The sequence below is a fragment of the Citrus clementina genome, unplaced genomic scaffold (genome assembly GCF_000493195.1).
Source record: "Citrus clementina cultivar Clemenules unplaced genomic scaffold, Citrus_clementina_v1.0 scaffold_3, whole genome shotgun sequence".
NCBI classification, from domain to species: Eukaryota; Viridiplantae; Streptophyta; class Magnoliopsida; order Sapindales; family Rutaceae; genus Citrus; species Citrus x clementina.
This window is the reverse complement of record NW_006262339.1, coordinates 6,121,574-6,142,375: the sequence shown is the minus strand read 5'-3', so window position 1 is coordinate 6,142,375 and position 20,802 is coordinate 6,121,574. Positions and strand designations below refer to the sequence as shown.

At 32.9% G+C, this 20,802-nt stretch overlaps 3 protein-coding genes across 3 annotated transcripts; all 3 read right to left on the bottom strand.

The window, feature by feature from the left end:
• Positions 1–312: 312 nt before the first annotated feature.
• Positions 313–2,262, bottom strand: LOC18048577 (protein ODORANT1). Its single transcript, XM_006440332.2, has 2 exons — positions 1,854–2,262; positions 313–1,127 (listed from the first exon to the last, which is right to left on the bottom strand). The coding sequence occupies exons 1-2, from the start codon at positions 2,114–2,116 to the stop codon at positions 587–589; spliced, it is 804 nt and encodes a 267-aa protein (XP_006440395.1). The 5' UTR covers positions 2,117–2,262; the 3' UTR covers positions 313–586.
• Positions 2,263–7,026: 4,764 nt separating this feature from the next.
• Positions 7,027–11,080, bottom strand: LOC18048576 (FAM10 family protein At4g22670). Its single transcript, XM_006440329.2, has 11 exons — positions 10,871–11,080; positions 10,727–10,778; positions 10,473–10,616; positions 10,221–10,308; positions 10,046–10,123; positions 9,880–9,944; positions 8,986–9,126; positions 8,416–8,532; positions 8,079–8,327; positions 7,933–7,990; positions 7,027–7,451 (listed from the first exon to the last, which is right to left on the bottom strand). Exons 1-11 carry the CDS (start codon positions 10,978–10,980, stop codon positions 7,354–7,356), a joined length of 1,200 nt encoding a protein of 399 aa, XP_006440392.1. The 5' UTR covers positions 10,981–11,080; the 3' UTR covers positions 7,027–7,353.
• Positions 11,081–15,699: 4,619 nt separating this feature from the next.
• Positions 15,700–17,568, bottom strand: LOC18048575 (protein YLS3). Its single transcript, XM_006440326.2, has 3 exons — positions 17,089–17,568; positions 16,800–16,841; positions 15,700–16,044 (listed from the first exon to the last, which is right to left on the bottom strand). Exons 1-3 carry the CDS (start codon positions 17,405–17,407, stop codon positions 15,944–15,946), a joined length of 462 nt encoding a protein of 153 aa, XP_006440389.2. The 5' UTR covers positions 17,408–17,568; the 3' UTR covers positions 15,700–15,943.
• Positions 17,569–20,802: the final 3,234 nt, after the last annotated feature.

The following is a 20,802-nucleotide window of genomic DNA, read 5'->3' as shown; positions in this document are numbered from 1 at the left end:
TGTTAATGCTTTCACGACATTAATTTATAACAACCACATTCCTATTGCTTTTCTTTCTTATCTGGTTTTTATAATCTCGACAGAGCAAGCACCTTTTATTAAGAAATAAAATTCGCAATACCTGTCGGGAGGGAACGTAACGTATCTTATATATACGTACTCTCCCTGAGAGATATTATAGGATAACATTTTATTGTAACATAAATACAGTATATACAAAAGTTTTCATGATGTTCACAAAACCCACTTAACATATTGATAATTGTCCAATATGCATGTCACCATCTAACATTTACAGAACATTATAGCAGATGTAAGGCACCAAGCAATATCACCTAATTTCATGGGTATGGTTGTTGGTGTCACGGTTTTGACTTGGTTGGTGAGAAACCTCTTAAGAAGCGAGGCTTACCTTCGACCTTCCGACAATATTCTATTAACATATATATACAAAAATAAAATCAACACTGAGAATTTCCTAAATTGAACTAAGTAATTATCAAGCTTACATGGTACTTTGTAGCATGTGCACTTTTGCAGGTTTAGTATACTTTTAATTTGTGATCAATTTTTGCAGAATTAATTGCTAGTGCCTGCCACCCACCTCCAAATTGTTCAGCGTGTTTAATTCAAAGTCACTGAAGCAATCGATTCCAAAATCATGGATACCGAAATCCTGACAGTCCAATAGCCATGAACAATTGTCCTGATGATCCCAAGCTACTGGCAATCCTGTTTCATTGATGTTTTCCTCAACAGGCTGATTACTAATATTCCATGGTGCATCAATTAGAGGAGGTTCATCAATCCACAAGCTGTTCAGTAGGCAGTCATCGTTGCAAATATTTTCTAGCAAGAGTGAATCATCAGTACTGGATGAATTTTCAGTTGGGGATGAGCTTGAGTTGTCTTCAACGTTATTGTTGGTGCCATCACTACTTTCCGCCTTTTGCTGATTGCTGGAGTCTGGCAGCAAATTATCTTCAGCTTTTGTTTCTTTGTGTAAGGGCTCATGAGTGACAGGATCGATTCCCATTTTAAGGAGCTTTTTCTTTATGTGGGTGTTCCAATGATTCTTGATCTCGTTATCGGTTCGCCCTGGTAACCTAGCTGCAATCTTGGACCACCTGTTCAAGATAAGTGAAAAGTTAATTTTAGTTAAAATTTGTAATTAAAAAAAATTATATATAACACGTACTTAATGAGAAATTAGAGAGAGGATGTTTGCTTCTTTGTAGCAAAAAGAAGAAGCACCTTAAGACTTAAAATATATATATATCCGGCTCAATTTTGATTTTTGAATACATAATATAACGCACGATAAAGATGAATGAAAAGATATCTTGCATTTATGCCGACTGTCTCAAGCCATCCTTTGTCAAGGACACCAATAGCATGCGTATGCCGCCTTTTCATTTACTTTGCAAGTAACGAATAAAAAAAGCTTCAATATTTTACATGAAAAATACTATTCAATATATTAATACTTGCAATCAATGATCGTATCCTTTGAGGAGATTAATTAAAGGGCAACTAATGCATTGACCATGCGTAGCTTATTTACTATTTATTCAAAATGCGTTGCTTTCTTCTATATATATAAGATATAAGAATGATGAAGTTGACAGCTTCTATCTCACTGTAAAGGATAATATATTATTTATAATATATTCTTAAACGTGTTATGGTAGAAAAATTAGTTGTGTCCGTAATTATGCCAAACACTATTAATAAAATGATCAATGAATGTATATTAAAAAATTTCTTGAAAATTAAACAACAGATGGATTATGTATTGTGAGAATGATCAAGATATAATTAATTACATCACAAAGGAAATAAAGGAGGGTGACCTGTTGCCAAGACGGGCATGAAGATCGATAACCAGTTGTTCTTCAGCCTCTGTAAGAAGACCTCTCTTCAAGTCAGGCCGAAGATAATTAGTCCAGCGCAAGCGGCAGCTTTTGCCGCAGCGGCGGAGACCGGCAAGCTTCGGGACAGCACGCCAACAGCACTGGCCATTGGTGAGAATAAAGTTGATGAGTTTCTTGTCCTCCTCAGCTGTCCATGGCCCTTTTTTCACCCCAAGTTTGTCACAGCAAGGTTGCCTGCCCATCACTAGCTAGCCTATTAACACAAGTTCTCGCTAATAATACAAGTACTAGTCTCTCACCAGTGCTCCTTCTAATGACTCAATAGCCCCACGAATCCAACCACCTTTATATAATGTTCTCAACTTTCCAGCCTTAATATGATATTCTTATATTCACATCTGTACAGAAGCATATATAATTCATCTATATATACATATATTGAGAGGGAGGATCATTCCTGGTCCCACCATTGGCTTATGAAAGGAACTTGGGAACTAAAATGAGGTGTTCTGGTGTGTGTATGATGCACAAAATGGGGTGATGGGTGGACCAAAGACTCGGTTACATTTAAGCATCTAAATTTTCTTCCCATTTTCCTACACAACCCCACTCCCTGGTTGCACTCTTACTCAACCATGCCATCACCCATTTCGTCATCACTACGTTTACGTGTCCTTATTGCACTGGATTTTACTTATGTGTTGCTGCTCATAACTTAAGTCTTCGGTTGGATCAATCAGAGGGATCGAATCTTTTCGGATTTGGGGAAACCTCTTATGTGGGTTTGACTTCATTTTGACTTACAGTGTTTTCATGAATTTTAATTTAATTTCGGCCCGTATCAGATTGTTTTCAGCATTTCCTAATCAAATTACATAATATTGTTGATTTCTCTTAAATGTCCATGTTACAGTTATCTTGATAGGGAGACGGTCTCCATTTCCTATGATATTTTCTATTTTATTCCCGTTTGTCAATGAATTTAAGGGAAGTTGGGATAGAGAATCCTGATGTGAGGAAAAATTTCCCAATCTCCAAACCCATTCTGCATTTATATATCATCTTTTATAACATTTTATATTATATTAATACATAATGCTAGTAGTATAAAAGTTAAAGTACATTAACATAACCAACAAAGTGTTGGCTCTACTGGCAATGGAGCCCCCTTAAGTGGCTTGATTGAGTTTGCTCCCCAGTTCGAGTTGCAGAGAAGTCGCCTTTGTTGGGAGAACCTGTGCCTCTCGGTTCGAGCGGGAACTTCTACTCTGGGTTGTGGTACGGGCTTAAAGGTGCCTCCCACAGTTGGGGCCCTCCCCATAATACCTCGTGGTCAAAACCAAAAAAAAAAAAAATACATTAACATATCACAATAGTATTCAAATTATTGAATTTTAAAAAATACATATCATCTCCAACATGTTGAAACAATATATATCTTGGAACAAAATTAAAAACAAAAATATGCTTTAGATAAATAACAATTGAAATAAAAATATAAAGTGATGGGGCTTGGGCAAGGGTAGTGTGGGATGAGTGGTGCAAAACAAAATCCTGTCTCATAGTAAGAATTTGTGTATTTCAACCCATTTGGCGGTGGATCCCTCAAAATGAGTGGAGAATTGTACCCTCTTTAATCTTGATTTAAAAAGATTTTATGTGTTTGCTATCCATTAGGAGCAATCATAGATTAAGAATCTAACCTTAAGAACAGGATATGATAGTAAATGCTAGATTCGAACGCCATATCAGTCAGTGTTGAAAGATTGGATTGGAAATTCAAGCCTAAAAATGCCGTGATGCAGCTATATAGAATTTGATTATTATAAATAAATAAATTACGAAGAAATTTTTTTATATTTTTATGGATAGTCAACTTTGTATAGCGTTATGTGGTCAACAATGGCTCAATTTGTTGACCAAATAATGATTTAAAAATTTTCCATATTTTTTTCTCTCCCTCAGCTTTCTTTGGATCATCAATTTAGCTCATTAATTACGTATTCATCATCATTTATTAAGAATGTGTAGTTGTTCTCTTTCGTGTTTCACAAAATAATGCCAGGTTAAACTTCAGAAGAAACCTTAGCATAATGAATTGCCTCCCCATCAAAGCACAAGAGACATAGCAAGTTGCCAAATTAATCTACTTATCTTCTAAGTTCCATTAACATCAACCAATGACACACTCGTCTATAAACCAGGTTATAACTATTAGCATTTAAAAAAAAAAAAAAATCTAATTTCATTATTTGCTCTCACATTGTTCAATCAAGAAAACTTTCTTTTATTTCCTACAGTTTGAATCAAAGTACAACATTATTCTCTGTGGCTAGTTTCAGTTCGCTACTTAGCATAAACAATAAGCTCATGCTTTTAAACCCTAAGTCTGCGATGCAGATATTTCGTACATTTTATGATTTAACCTTTGCCAAGAGCACAGATGCCGTGTGCATTTTATTAAATCAACAAGCTCATGTTTATACGTATCGTAGAATTTTATATGCCACGTACACATCGTTCTAGATTGTTCCATGCCCAAGTACGAGCGAGACGAACTTACAGGATGCTATAATTGAATCATTGGACTTCATATCTGGCCGTTGATTATGGTTATGAAAGAGGAGCTTTTGCCCAACAGATTACACAAGTTGCTTTATCAAACCCTAGTTTTGTGTGTAAATATCAAAGTATCAAACAAGAAGTAACACGCGCCTTGCGTAAGAGGTCACCATTTCAGAGTTCATTTCAAAAATCATTACCTTACAATGCATGAATCATCTTCGTATTATGTACATTAATATTAAGTACCATTTTGCAGCACAATATTATATATATATATATATATATATATATATATATATATATATAACATAGGTAGATATGGAGTAGTTAATAATCTAAAGTGTTGGTCTATTGACTTATATCTCTTGGCTTAAATTTGCAGCTTAGGGTGGGTCCGTTTCTTTGAAGAGCTCATCTTTAGATTTCGCGAGGTTTCTTCATGGCTGTAATGTGATGATCCTCCGACAAGCTTGTAATATTTAAATCACGAAAACCATTATTTAAATCAACAAACAATGTGTCCGCAAAAAATCCCATGTCCGAAGGGGACTCCTCCGAGATCTTGTTACGTCAAAAATCAGACAAGTGATCAAAAAATAACTTGCAAGACACTACACCAATCACCAGGCAATTAATTAATTTTATGTTTAGTCTATTCTGCAGCTATATGCATATGGTATTAATCCTGTAAATGCATACTAGTGGCATAAATTACAGACGCATACTTTCCCCATAAGGAAAGAGAAGAGATAGGAAACAGAACTTGCTAATCCCTACAGGCATGCATTTGTATATATTTCCAACACCCTTGCTGCCTACTTAATTATGATCCTCCAAAAATCAAACTAATACAGATCCAACGACGTATAATTTCTAGTATCCAAGAGAATACACATCGACTCATATCCGTAGTTAAGCATATTTTTAGGTATGACATTGCTTGTAGTGATGGTTTTGTCCGGTTTGAGTTCCGACATAACTGTAGCAGTTGTGAACTCATGATCACAACAGCGACCACATGCGAAAACATGTTCAAATTTTCAAATGCGAAAATATTGCACACGTACCGATTTGATATCTCTCTCTCTTTTTTTTTTTTTTGGGTTGAAACGGTGGCTAGAAATGTTTGTGATTAATGGCTAGCTCCCAATTGTTTATTACTATAAATAGTGATCATTAACGTTTTAACCATCTTAATTAATAATTATTACAAAATCGACCTATATATATTGATTAATATATATGTCGCATCAAACCATCCCACTTGAGCTGATAATGAGCATCCATACAGTGAACCGAATAATTATGACTTAAACACCATCAAGCACATAATACACTGACACGCGAACTACCACGTTTGAATTCATTCAAGTTGCGGTAACTATTTTCCACAGATTTTGGGTGTTTTGATTATTGCAGTGCGGAATAAATTGTGAAGTTCATTTAGGTATTTCATTACGAAGTTTGTGAGTAATGCAATCGTCATTAAGAAAAAGAGAAACGAAATTGACAAATAATGCAACGATAATGCTGGCAACAAACTAACCAGAAGCCTACAGAAACTAAGTCATAGGGTCCAAACTTATAGGGAACCAAATATGGGAAGAGCTAGCCAGCAAAATTGAAAGTAACTAGAGAGCGTAGCCAAAAATCAATTCCACAATTACTGCTCGTTTGATTGATTGATAAGATGTGTTGATCATTTTCGTCCCATAAAAAGTCATGGCAATGGTTGGTGAGGAAAATGAGATTGAAAAGCCAGTGTAAGCTTATGCGCATGTTAAATGTGCAGTTTTTGTAAAACTAAGTAAAAGAATCAAAGCCAGGCCGGTGAGGGTGTTGGAAAATGTTTTCTCATTTTAAACAATGGGTGTTCTGCTTACATTTGCAATAGATAATAAGTCGTTGATATTTGACCTTTATTACTACGCAAAGCGGTGGGTAACTTTTTCAATTGCTGAGGAGTCATTTCTTATGCGACCAACCAGAGAGAATTAGAGAAAGCACCTTAAGTCCCACATGTCATCAGCATCCCGGTCAAATAAAATTGCATGGCCTGAGCAGTGCTGTACGGTTGGGTGGCTAGTCATTTTCGCTTCATATTTGTATTCTAGTTCTACAATTCCCGTCGATGAAAAGAGCAAGAGTCTAACTTCATTAATTTGCTTTCAGAAACACAATTATTGATTCATCTAATGGTTGGTCTGTTTGTACGGAGTCGTCCCTATATACGTCAAATTGGTTTGTTTCAAGCAAATAAAACGAATCTTGACATTCATTCGAAAAATTTGAAAAAAATGGGGGGACAAGGTTGAAGATCTGATCTTGCAAATGTGTGTATCTTTCTCTTATCCACAAAGAAAGCCAATTGAAGGAATAAATCGAAGTTACATTATTAATGAGAAAGAGTGACTTCGGTTTTTCTTAACGATACTTCCCTTGAGAAATCGCACGATACTTCCCTTGAGAAATCGCCAAATCCCAAATTTGGAGAAGACATCCCCTAAGTTCTGTCTGCCACTTAGTAATCCCATAAAATTCAACTAGTAAATAATTTACAACAGTAATCCAACTCGAAAGACAGTCGCACAATAAACAATTCTAAACCAGAAATTATAGGCTATGGCATTCCTTTAATAATTCTGCAAGTAAAAACTAGTCCCAAGTTATGAAAGCACATTCTTTGTTCAGCAACTAAGACAAGAATTTGAGGACGAAATTTTAAACCACTACATAAACTCAATCCTTTCACCCAGAAAGAAAAATTCCCAGCAGATATGTAGATGCAGCTGCCAAACATTCCTAATCCATACCATACCCAGAAATCGTAAGAGCCGCACAAGATTCATGAGATGTGACACACAAAGGTTACCATTCACCAACAACAAAATAAGATGCCAGCCCGGAAAGCAATCTACTTGGGTCCTCCAAACTTGGCCATCATCTTAGCAATTATGGGAGCCACTTTGGGATTTGCTTGATGCTGAGCGAGATTAGCAGGGTTCTTCATTACTGTGAAGCCATCAAACAAGAAAAGGGAAAAAGAGTCAGACACAAGTGAATTCTTCCCAGCGCTGAAGTTAACTTGCCAGAGTATGATAAACTGAATGTACTTGCCAAGGTATATACTTCAACTGAAAAAGAAAAAAAATAAACAAATATAACAACATCATAGTCCACTGTTAAATCAGAACATAGATTGATCTTATGTGACAAGCCTGTTCCTCCTGTTGAGGAAATATGTATTCAATGAAACATTAGAATTAGTACAAAACTACAACTATGGGGCAATGTTCATATTTTCACCCTTCAATTACTATTTTCGAGAACTGTACATAATTATAACCAGAATAATCATCATAACTACAAATAAGATGATTCAAACATTTGCAAATTAGCTGAACAATTAAGAGGCAAAAAGACTACAGAGGAAACAGTCCACATCCAATAGAAGAAGAAAAAAGCCTATGAGCTATCAGGACAGCATGCCTACCATCTTGAAGAGCAGCCATGACTTCTGGATCGCTAAATGCTGCCATCAACTCAGGGTCCTGCAAATGTCAATAGAAAACAATAAATTCATGGCTTAATTGTTTTTTCTTTAAAATAAATATTAAAAAAATAAAGAACAAGGGTTACATTTAATATCTTGCTAAAATCAACATTTCCAGGCCCCCCTCCTGGCATGCCACCCGGGAAGCCTCCTGGCATGCCACCTGGGAAGCCTCCTGGCATGCCACCTGGGAAGCCTCCTGGCATGCCACCAGGGAAGCCTCCAGGCATGCCTCCAGGGAAGCCTCCTGGCATTCCACCTGCTCCACCAGGCATCCCTCCAGGTCTTTCGCTTGAAGATGATTGCTCTTCCTTCTTAGCCTTCTCATATGCAGCCTTTAAGAGATGCTTAAAATCAGAAACACACAACAATAGGTGCAGCAAGACAAGATTGTCAGAACAAAGTAATCATATAGGCAATTACCTGAGCTTCAGCACGACGACGAAGTCTCTCACGCTCAACCTTTCTCTCTTCTCTCTCTCTCCGCAGTCTATCATACTTCCTACGGTGTTCTTCAATCCTCAGTGCATTGGGTTCAACCTGTGTGGCAAAGGAGTTTCCGTGAGTTACTAAAGCAAGTCCACAGTAGTATGACAGTTACATTGTTGTTGTTCACAGTTTTAGTCACAGTTTTAGTCTAGTCAACACAGCCAACAACTTCACATGGCAAACATTTTTAAAAACCTACAGGATAGCAAAAACTATTTCTTTTAATTTATTAAAAAAAAACACACAATAGACGTATCACACTCTTAAGTGAAAAAGTGCAGCAATTGACTCCCTGCAGTAAAAGACTCTTCTCCTTTTTGTTTCTCTTGAACGTAAACTAATAAATTTCTTTTTTTATTGTTACACCTGCTGCTATCAGGTGTAGATCATGCTAGGCAGCAGATCCCTCCTGCAAAGGCACAGTTCCTTTCATATGTATTCTTTCCAAACACTTATGAACATATTAGCTGAAACAATTCCTGAAGCAGGAGTGGGAGAACATACCTTTTTAAGTACAGCAGCTATTTCTTCATCAAAATCTATCTTCGAAGCAACATGAAGATCATGCACAGCCTCCTCCCAGTGACCTAGCATTGCATGTGCCATGCCACGGGTCTTGTAGCCCTTAGCAGAATCTGGGTTAATCTGCGATAAACATTATTGAGCTCTTATAAATTTCTCTCCCAAAAAAATCACATTGAAGCATGCAATTAGATTACTTAGTTATCATTTGAAAAAAAAATAATAAACAAATAATTATATGCATACAATCTTTTGAATTAAATGGAAGTTGGCCGTTGATTCACAGATATAATAATTGTTTGTATTAATTAATCAGATTGACATGTGCTTCACTCACATATTTAGGGAAGGTAATCATGCTGCTGATTAGCTGGCCAGCTTTGGTGCTACTGTTTCTGAATTTGTTTGGCAGTCAGAACCGCCTCCTGTGGTTTTACCATTTCTAGGACTACCTAGTTATAGGTTTAAATAGTTTTTTGTTTGTTCTTGCATGCATAAATTTTAATTTTTTAGGCCCATGCTGTTTAGGGGGCTCTTTATTAAGGCTCATACCTCCCCCTTTTAGGCATCCCTTTTTATTTTTCTTCATTAATAAATTTACTCTCATTCCATTTGGGTTTGCTTTAAAAAAAAAAATGCAAAAAGCATTATCTAAAATCAAGGCTCATCATACGGTTGACATAGGAAACGACAGCCCAACAAAATTATAAATGACAAATATCCATGGCAATGCAATTATGTAGAAACATGCATACTAAACAAGAATTAAACACAGGGGAGGATTACTTATTTAATCACTCATACATCTAGTCACATGCATGAACTACAACAGAATAAAATAATAATATTAACTAAATATTAGAACAAGAAATAAACCTCTAAAGCTGCAGTGGCATCCCGGATGGCAGCATTAGGCTTCTTCATTTTGATGTATACACTGGCTGTCGAGCGTGAAGCATCACGAGCACACGAAATCAGTAACAAACAAACACAACAATCAAAACCATGAAAAACCAAACAGGGGGGAAGTACCAATATTCACCTCTAGTTGCATACATAATGGCTGATGGATTCAGCATAATAGCCTCAGTCGAAAGCTCAATTGCCTCGTCCAACTTTCCTGCATCACACAAAAAGAGAACCATCAAATTTCACAACCATTTGTCTCCACTCAACAATTTATTCGCAACAACATATCCATGCACACAGTATTGTGCCTTCAGAGATGGCTTCCATGGCCTTGGCCTTTGCCTCCGCAGCCGCTTCGCGTTTCTCATCAGTAACTTCTGTCGAACTGTCTCCCATCTGCAAATATCAACTCATTTTCATCATTAAAAATACCAAAAAGGAAAAAGAAATCAAAATGTAAACACATCAATTTAATACTGATCACAAAACCACCAAACGTCATAAATAAATTAAAAAATAGAATTGATTTCACACTTGTAAAACAACAAAAGAACAGCAACCTTCTGAGGAGGATCATTATCAGCCTCCACAATATCTCCTTCAAGCTCAATATCGGACTCGACTATTTCATCCTCTTCTTCCTCTTTTTCTTCTACTTCTACTCTTTGTTCTTCCTCTTCGCTCTCCTCCACCACAGAGGCCCTCTATAGGAAAATGAATGTATGTTTACGATTAAAATACACGAATAAATAGATAAATAAATAATCTACGCCTTTATACACAATTAAAATAGAGTGAGAGAGTGAAAGAGTACCGGTTCGGATTTGCCTTCTTTGTACGCATCGGTAGGCACTTTGGCATGGAGACTAAAACAAATCGTTTAAACATAAATGAGTCAATAAAATGGAGACTAAATTTTTAACAATAGCGAGTAATAAAAAAGTGAAAGTGTCGGTACCTTTCGAGATAGTCGCGGAAGAAGGAGAGGGAGGGGTCGGCGAGAATGGAAGGATTCGATTTGCACTGATCGATGAACTGTTTCAGTTCTTTCACTTTTTCTGCGTCCATTGCCGTCTCCCTTCGTTCAAGGGTTCTTTAGCTTCTCGAAGATTACAGAGTAATTGGCGTGATGTGTCTGAGAGTGCCTACAAGGTTTCGATTTTATTACCTTATACTCTTTCAAGTTGTTAATAATAAAATAATAATAATAATATTTATGCTTTTTTTTTTTTTAAACTGATTAATCATCAGATTACTGCATTACACAGATATTTACAACAACTGCTTATTGTAGCAGAGATATTACACTGATATTTACAATCAGATATACATGATTGGGACTTACATTATTACAATGAATTATATGAAGTACATGCCCAATACAAATAACCCCTCACAGGAGAGAATGTCCATACTCCACTTGCATTTCGCAAGGGAGAATGATTTTTTAAATATAAAGAACATTTAGCCCCCATAATGCTTTTGTGGGGGCTAGAACCGCTGCCCTCACAATGCTTGTGAGGGCAGCAGCCCACCACTTCGGCCAAGGCTGAAGTGGCAATATTTATGCCTTTACTTCCACTTCTCAGTACCCCGTGAATAAAAAGCATAGTTTTAATATATATTTTTTTGGTTCTATTAACTCAAAAATAATTAATTTTAATATTTTATAAAAATATAAAATTAATATTAAAATAAAATTAACAGCATAAAAATTTTAAATAATTTCATTAAAATTTAATATTAAATTAAACTAAATTTTATAATAAATAAAAACATAATATTAAAATAAATATTTAAAAATTGTATAAAATAATTTCATATTATTAATACATGAGATATGTTTTATTAATTGTAAAATTTATTTAATCTCAACAACTTATTAAAATTTTTATAATAAATACGAATATAGTATTGAAATAAAATAATATTTATTTTATATATTAAAAAATTCTATTTTTAGTCTACTAGACAAATTAAATTATTTAAATTACATTTGTGATTCATCAAAAAAATTTAAAGTCAGTTTTTTTAATTACTATCTATGAAAAATATTTTGAAAAGAAATTTTAGGATCCCTTATTAAAAATATAAAAGTTTACGTAATCATTTCTCCAGACCTTAGGGACGTAGGTTTTCTTTATCTTAAATCTTATGACCTGTCCTTTATTGATGTTGCTGCTACTACTATTATTATTGTTCTTTAACTACATCATAATTCAACCTCGTCCCCCGCTCCGAATATGTTGTTTTTAAAAGAAAGAGATTTATCGTCCCAATTACATAGCCAAAAGTCTTGAAAAGTTTTCCAATATATTGATAGATCCGATTTTTTTTTAATATTAAATATTTATTCTTTCGATCATGCACATGGATTTTTTTGTTTATTTATTTTGAGGGGGCGCATATGGAATTGCCCCTTAGGAGTTAACTGCTATGGTGAATTTCGTTTATTTTTATTTATTTAATACAAGCACTTTTCGCGTGTGTGTGTATATATATATACCTTATACAAGTTAAATTTCATTTAAGAATCGCAAATTCTTAAATATCCTCATGATCAATACTTTTTAGTTCATCCGATTCCTCCACAATTTTCATATCATATTAACTAAATTTGAAAAGAGAATACACGAAAGGGTGGGGTTATTTAAACCTATTAAATTTCCCTCTACATTCATTTTACATAATAAATTCATTATAAATATTTAAAAATTTAAAAATCTCAAAATTTACTTTTGTCCTAATCGCTTTTTCTCTCTACCCTACAATTGAACATTCTCTTTGTACTCACATTTAACAAATTAAACATTCAATTTCACTCTTATTTAAATTCAATTATTTTGTCTTTCTTAATATGTCATGATTTATATTTCGTACTTTCTATATATAAGAATATCATTTTTTTTATATTCATTAACTTTCATACTGACAAAAATTTGTTGATTTTCATTTTTAAATGATGATTTTTGCTCCCTTTATTTAGTGCTATCAATTAAAAGAGTATATATGAGTGAATTGATGAAAATTTGTGAAATTGAGAAGAGGAAAAAAAAGTGTTAATCAAATAATTTTTTTCATAAATTATTCATGTAGTAAAATTTTTAATTGAAAAAAAAAAGTGTAGAGAGAGCAAACTAATATATTCAATTAGCCCCACCTTGCATAAAATTATGTACCGACTCTAGGCTCTTTCTTTCAGATGAATGGAAATAATGGAATGGCGCGTTAAGAAAAGATCGGGTCCAGTGGTAGAAGCAAGGCTTGTTGAGTGCTGTCTGGAGGGTAAATGGGCTATGCACGCGTGCGTTTTAGAATTGGATTAACTATTCACACCCTGTCAAAATCCTAATAAACTCCTTTTTGAAAATGCCTGCTCTTTTAAAAAAAAAATATATATATATATTATTTGACACCCTCAAATTATCTTATTAATTCCACTTCTCAATTAATTATATTTATTTATAAAATTATTCTTATTATAAATAAAAATTATAATTAAAATATTTTTTCTCTCTAAATTGTAATCTTTAGTCAATTACCCCATAAATAATTTTCAAAATTATCTTTAATTAAAATTTAGCTGAAACTCGAGCTGTTGTAGTTGTCTTGTTGATACAAAAAAATTTGTTTTGCTATGGAAATCGAAGAGTATTTATAAATTAAAACAAAGTCTTGGTTATGAACTGAAAGCATGATTGTTATGAACTGAAAGCATACTTTAAATTAAAACAAAGTCTTGGTTCATTGACTGATTAAGGTTGATTTCGGAAGAGCTGTGCTCAAAACCACGGTGTCTAGAACGCATTTCATAAACTCCAACTCAACTATATTTCAATGTAACATATCAACGAAGACCTATAATAATCAAACCTTTAACAACCCGCACAAGAAACAAAAAAAAAAAAATTACAGAAAACAAGTCAAGAAACTGTCGGACCAAAATCGCATTTTTTTTTAATATTTTTTAATACTGTTATATAGGACTATAGGTATTACAATTAATATTTACAAACAGATTATACAATTGTGACCTTCTTCGTGGCATGTAGGGATGGCAATGGGGAAGGGGAGGGGACCAATCTCCCCATACCCATCCCCGATATTTTGCATATGTCCCCGTCCCCGTCAGAATTGCTTGAGAGAATCATCATCCCCTCCCCGAATAATAACAGGGGATCTTCGAGGGTCCTCGGTCCCCGAATAACTAATAGTCTAATACATTTTTTTATTTTTGATTTTAAATTAATCATATTAAAATAAAAAATTCAGATAAAAATAAAGTTCAAAATATATCTTACATCAATATTGATCAATTACAAAGTCACATTCAAAATATAAATTATTAAAATAATTATTAAATGTAGATACTTAATTAATATTTTTAATAAAACTATTTACCTCCTGCTCGTCTTGCTCCTCCTGTTCTTCCTCGAGAAATGTGGCAAATTGAGAGATAGCCTTAGATTTCAAACCTAAAACAATGAAAATGATATAAGTAACGTAACTTATAAGTGCAAATATTAATAACTATATAATATAATTACAATGTAAAATAAACTCATACTGCTATTGTAAGCTCGTAACCAACTTTGATAGCACATTAAGGCCTCTAATATGCTTGGATGAAGTTTGTTACGGTGTGGGCTCACAACTCTACCACTGATGCTAAAAGCTTATTCAGAAGCAACTGTTGTAATTGGAATTGCTAAAATATCTCTAGCAATTCGAGCTAATGTAGGATACCTATTAGCATTTGTCTTCCACCAATTCAAAATATTAAAATCTTCCATCCGGGGTATAATTGAATTTAAATAAGAGTGAAATTTAAAGCCTAATAATAGTATAGAAATTTACTACAAATTACAAAAGAAACTTCAATGTTCCATTGCACTTAGCACTCCTCCAATAACCACTTTTTCATCCATCAACTTTCACATTCACAATACCTACATTATCTCTTAAAGTGAACCATTAGCCAAGCACCAATAATTAAACAAAATAAAATAGTGTAAGATATCATATTAATAATCTCATGCATTAACTAATAAATAAAAGCATTAACTTTTGTTACTTAGATGTTCTTCATGTTGAACCACATAAATGAAAGTTAAACAAATCAAAATTATGCAAGCTACTTAAAATAAACTTAAATTTAAATTTTACTAAACACCCCTCATGAAAGTTGATCCTAAACTTATTTTCTTGAATTAATTGATTAAGTTTGTTATCGTTTCCAAAAAAAGGAGATGACTGCAAGTAATTTTGCGTCAATATCAATTCTTCAATCATATCAAAAGTTTTTTTATATTAATCTAGTTTAAGTAGGAGATTTCAATTTTCACAATTTTATTTTCATAAAATCTACTTAAAAAGTTTTTTTTTCTATAAACCAATTCGTTTAGTAGATTGGTTAACCAAACCAAGTAATAAAAACCAAATGGTTCAGAAATTAAAATCTTTCGCCCATTGTCATTATAAAAAAAAGGGTTGATAAGGTTTTGCAATGATTTTTATGACAAAATTTCTGAATATCTAATAATGTTGTTTAAATTCTCGAAAAATCAACTAGTAATACTGCCACAAGTCATGTGCTTGGATCTCTTTCTATAGTCCCTCACTCTTCCTAGACCATGAACTCTCGTCCATTTTTTTTTATAAACATATAATTTAATCGTCTCTCCACTCTGATTAAAAAACATGAGATCAAAATGCAAACCAGTGGTTGCTAGAAGGAAGCAGAAACGGACAGGGAACTGGAGATGCATGAATAGCAATCTTCAATGGTTTTCGCAACAAGAAACATGAATCTTATTTGAAATGCATCGGCATGTATAAAAATGATAACGAATTAACGATAGTCTCCCAAATTGTAAAATACATCAAGAAGCAACTTAACGAACGACAAAATAAGATCTGGAAACTGATGTTCCTAACATGGAAATCTCAATGTTATTTACTCCTCCAACAACTCGAATGAACCCAACATAAATTACTACAATAATAATAATACCGTAATATATTAATAGTCCTAGTAAAGCATCATTGAAGCAGCCCAGAATAAGAGTAAGCTAGTGATTCCAGCCCACGCTTCCCTCGCTGTTGCACCGTTTCCATCATTCCCCGGGGTTCCTGCATGATTTTTGCAAATATTAAGGCTATATCCCGGAGATGCATTCACAATTGTTCTGTATTTTACCTACTAGAATGAAAATATGTGGTCTAAAAATGAAAAACATTAAAAAAAAATGTTTAGGGAAATGTTTGAATTAAGTCATCTTCACCAATGACTTAAACATAATAATAACAATAAAACCAAATCATACTTGTATCATCTATACTACTCAACCGCGATGATTAATGACAATCTAACGGATGTGAACGCTAATACAAAAATCCGTGATTTTGGGTCCAAGTTGGTGGCACCGAAAGCTTATATAAATTAGCTGGCAGCAAAACCACCCCGTATTCTAGTCTTATGCTTCATTAATTAAATTAATATATCCAATAATATCATCAGTTGGCTTCGGGCGCCGTCCCACATAAAGCGGAAGGCCCGTTTCACATTGACATTTATGATTGTGTTTATTTAAAAAAAATAAAATAAAGAGAGAGAGAAGGCAACATCATTTTACATTTTTCATACTTTCACCCACCTACCCAATCAATATATTGATTTTTTTATATTATTTGGAGCAGAATGAAAAAGTTTAAAAATTTACAGAAAATTAATAAAAATATAAAATAAATATATGAGTTTAACGGCGTATTAATTTATATAAAATAAATTTATAATTATTAAAAAATTAAGTTTGTAAATATACCATTACACGTCAAACTAACAACCGTTAACTTGGCAGAGAGTTAGATCAAAATCAAATTGTTACCTGGAGGTGGCACCGATGATCCCGGAGATGGAGCGCCTGAATCTGAGGCACGAAAAGAGAGAAATATGATTCCTCGATAGATCGAAAGAAAATTAAAAAACCCAACTAAATTGCCAACGACAAAAGATATTGTAGCAGATTATTAAGCTACCAAATGCTGCTTTGGCCGTCAATTACGAAATCTAAACAAATCTAGCGGTTTAGATGACTTTTTGAGATTTTTTTCAAAATAAAAATCAAAATTTGGAACCGTAATTTTATTATTATTATTATTTTAATGTTTGCTTACTTTTGCAGGAGCTGAGATCAGAGGGAACGTTACAATCGCGGGTGAGCCTGAGAGCATCTTCGAGGGAGACGTGGAAAGAAGACAACAAGCCAGGAGTGTTGTAGAGAGTGCAGAGGCAGGGCAACTCATTCGCGACGGCTTCTTTGATGGAGTTGCAGCACTCGGCGTTCGGCTTTGTTGTGGTGTTGAGAAAGCTGGCGCAGGGGACCAGCTTCGACGCGCACGACGGAGTATTCTGCGCATCTGTTAAGCTCGTGGAGGCGATCGCCGCCGCAATCACCGCCATGACCATCAACGTTGCTTTGTTGTGAACAGCCATAATTTTCCCTTCTTCTTTCTTCTTTTTCTTTTTGGTGAGTTGCAAAAAGGCCGTTGGTGTTAAGGTTTTGGTAGGTCTGGTTACCGCTTCAAATATATAAGTAGAGTTACGACTCGGTTTCGTATCAGGAAAAAGTAAAAAGAAGACTGCTTTGGATGAAACCATCGATTTGATTTTTGACTCAATTGTGGAGAGCTGTTTTATGATGTCTCACGTGCCGTGATGAGCGTCCATATCACGCGCCTGATATTTTTATATGATTATTTTATTTTTGCATAATTATGATTTAATGTTAAGTAAAAGCTAAATTCGATTTCGAGCTGTTATTTTTAAAATAAATAAATAAAACTAAATTCGTGGGATCGTAAGATGATCCAGTAGTATGCATCGGAAGAGATAAGCCTAGGATCGAAATTTTTAACAAAATATGTTTAAGAAGGGTGAGATTTGACCATCCAAATTATTGGAATACAATAGAATCCTTCGATTTTGTAAAACGCGTAGGAAAAAAAAAAAAACTTTGATTTATGAGGATAGTGATTAAGTTCATCGAAACGGAAGAAGTTTTTTTTAATTTCGTGGAGCAATATATCAATTGAAATGTCCTAGAGGAATTTTGATTCTTTCAAAGTTATAAAAAGTAAACATTGGTCGGATCTTCATCTACTTTCCATTTCTAAACAAATTTAACAAATGAAAACAGGTTTTGTGTTAATTACGTTACTATCATTTTCCCACCTGTTAGAATCGTATCTGCAACTAATTTCACAAAGTGCTCCCGGCAAAGGAGTGGCTGATGCTCTATTTAAGTTATAATTCCATAGCTTGTAATTTAGTGGATTGCTTAAGCTAAATTGTTGTATTTAGGTATTCCTACTGAGTTTATGACTTTGTCATCTTGTGATGTTTGTTGGCTCTCTTTTTTTTTTTTTCTCAAATTGCATGATATTATTGTTTATATTACAATTCATATTATATAAGATTAATAATGATGTATTTACAATCAAATAATTATTGAAACAGTTTTACATTAAATTTTATATAATATTGTTCGAATTTTAACTCTCTCTAATATTTAAAAAATATTCATTCCACTCATATTTCGAAATAAAAAAACTATTTTCTTTCAATTATTTTTTATAATTGAGGTAAGAATTAAACCCTTATAAAGTATTGTGAGGACTCGAATTTTAAGGACAGCGGTTCTGTGCTGGAGAAAAGGCGGAGTGATCGTGTTTATTCACTTATTAATTAATATATCTTCGTTCAAAAAAAAAAAAAAAAAATTCACGATGACAAGAGACCAAATGTTACATGTAAGAGCGATTTAATAGCCAATTGGCCCATATAGAGGAGTATAAGGGTGATTTCGATTGTGACCCAAATGTTGTTGGAGGAATATGGAATTGCGCTGGCTTCTTGTTGACCCAAATGTTGCTGAAATCAAAATCATTAATTTTTTGAAAATTATAATCTATTAATAATATCTATAGAGAAATGTTTTTAATATTAAACCCCGAATTTTCTAATTTTGATTGTTCCAACATTATTCAAAATGAAAATTGGAAATGTTCAAGTTCAACAATAATACTAGTCTCTATCACGACCAACAAGAATAATTCCACAATTCAAGTTTAAAAATTTCCTTCTCTAATATTCTATTCCTTTGATAGACACTAATTTGAGAATTTTATGAATAATAATAATACTGCTCCTCAACTATATCACAACTTAGTATTACGCGATAGTCATTCATTGAATAATAAAATCGTGTTAATAAATAATTTTATTAAAATTTTAAATTGATGTACTTGAGACTCAAATATCTATATATATATAAAGTTGGGACTACAAGAGGTGATGTGGCATCACAATTTCTCATCTTCTTATATTTTCTATTATCTAATAAATTGGTTGAGATTAAAAAATAATTACATTACAAAATATTAAAAATAGAAAATAATTATTAGATTACAAAAGATTGCATGTCTCTTCCTCTTTCTATTTAAATTCAACAATATGTAACCATTAATAATAATTAATTGTAAGTCTTGAAATATTCATTTATTCTATTATGCCAACAATTAAACATTAGTGGCTTAAAATACATCAATTAATTAATATAGGAAGGAAGGTTCCTTCATCTTCCCTCCACAATGCCATTAGAGCCTAATTTTAATGCCATAATCTCATATTTAATTATTCAATCTTTTGTTTAGTGCCTTTTGGCTTCTTCAAACTCTATAAACATTAAATATTTAAGATTTGTGGCATCATTATTTCTCATCTTTTTATATTCTCTATTATCTAATATATTGGTTGAGATTAAAAAATAATTACATTGCAAAATATTAAAAATATAAAATCATTATTAGATTACAAAAGATTACATGTCTCTTCCTCTTTTTATTTAAATTCAACAATATGTAACCATTAATAATAATTAATTATAAGTTTTGAAACATTCATTTATTTTATTATGCCAACAATTAAATGATTTAAAATATATCAATTAATTAATATAGGAAGGAAGGTTCATTCATCTTTCCTCAACAATGCCATTGGGGCCTAATTTTAATGCTATAATCCTATATTTAATTATTCAATCTTTCGTTTAGTGCCTTTTGGATTATTCAAACTCTATAAACATTAAATATTTAAGATTTGTGACATCATTATTTCTCATCTTTTTATATTCTCTATTATCTAATATATTGGTTGAGATTAAAAAATAATTACATTGCAAAATATTAAAAATAGAAAATAATTATTAGATTACAAAAGATTACATGTCTCTTCCTCTTTCTATTTAAATTCAACAATATGTAACCATTAATAATAATTAATTATAAGTTTTGAAACATTCATTTATTTTATTATGCTAACAACTAAACTTTAGTGGCTGAAAATACATCAACAAATTAATATAGGAAGGAATGTTCCTTCATCTTCCCTCACCAATGCCACTAGAGCCTAATTTTAATGCAATAATCTCATATTTAATTATGCAACCTTTGTTTAGTGTCTTTTAACTTTTTCAAACTTTATAAACATTAAGTATTTAAGATTTATTATGTTTGAGTTTTTTTTAATATTTAACCAACATCCTCTTTAGAAATATTTTCGTGCTTTTATTTTTTACTTATTTAAATTTTTAGTATTGTGTGCTTCATGATGTACTATTTTCTTCATAAGTTGAACAATAATAAAGATAGTTGAATGATAATGGTTAGGGTTTTTAGGATGTGGGAATATGTTAATACCAAGAAGAATGAAGACTTGATTAGTGTGAACATGATTTTTATTAATGAAAAGGTTGTATAAAAAATTTATTCTCTCCTTGTTTTCTCTATTTTTTTCCCAATTGTTTTACACTTAACGTAGCATGTTTTTCT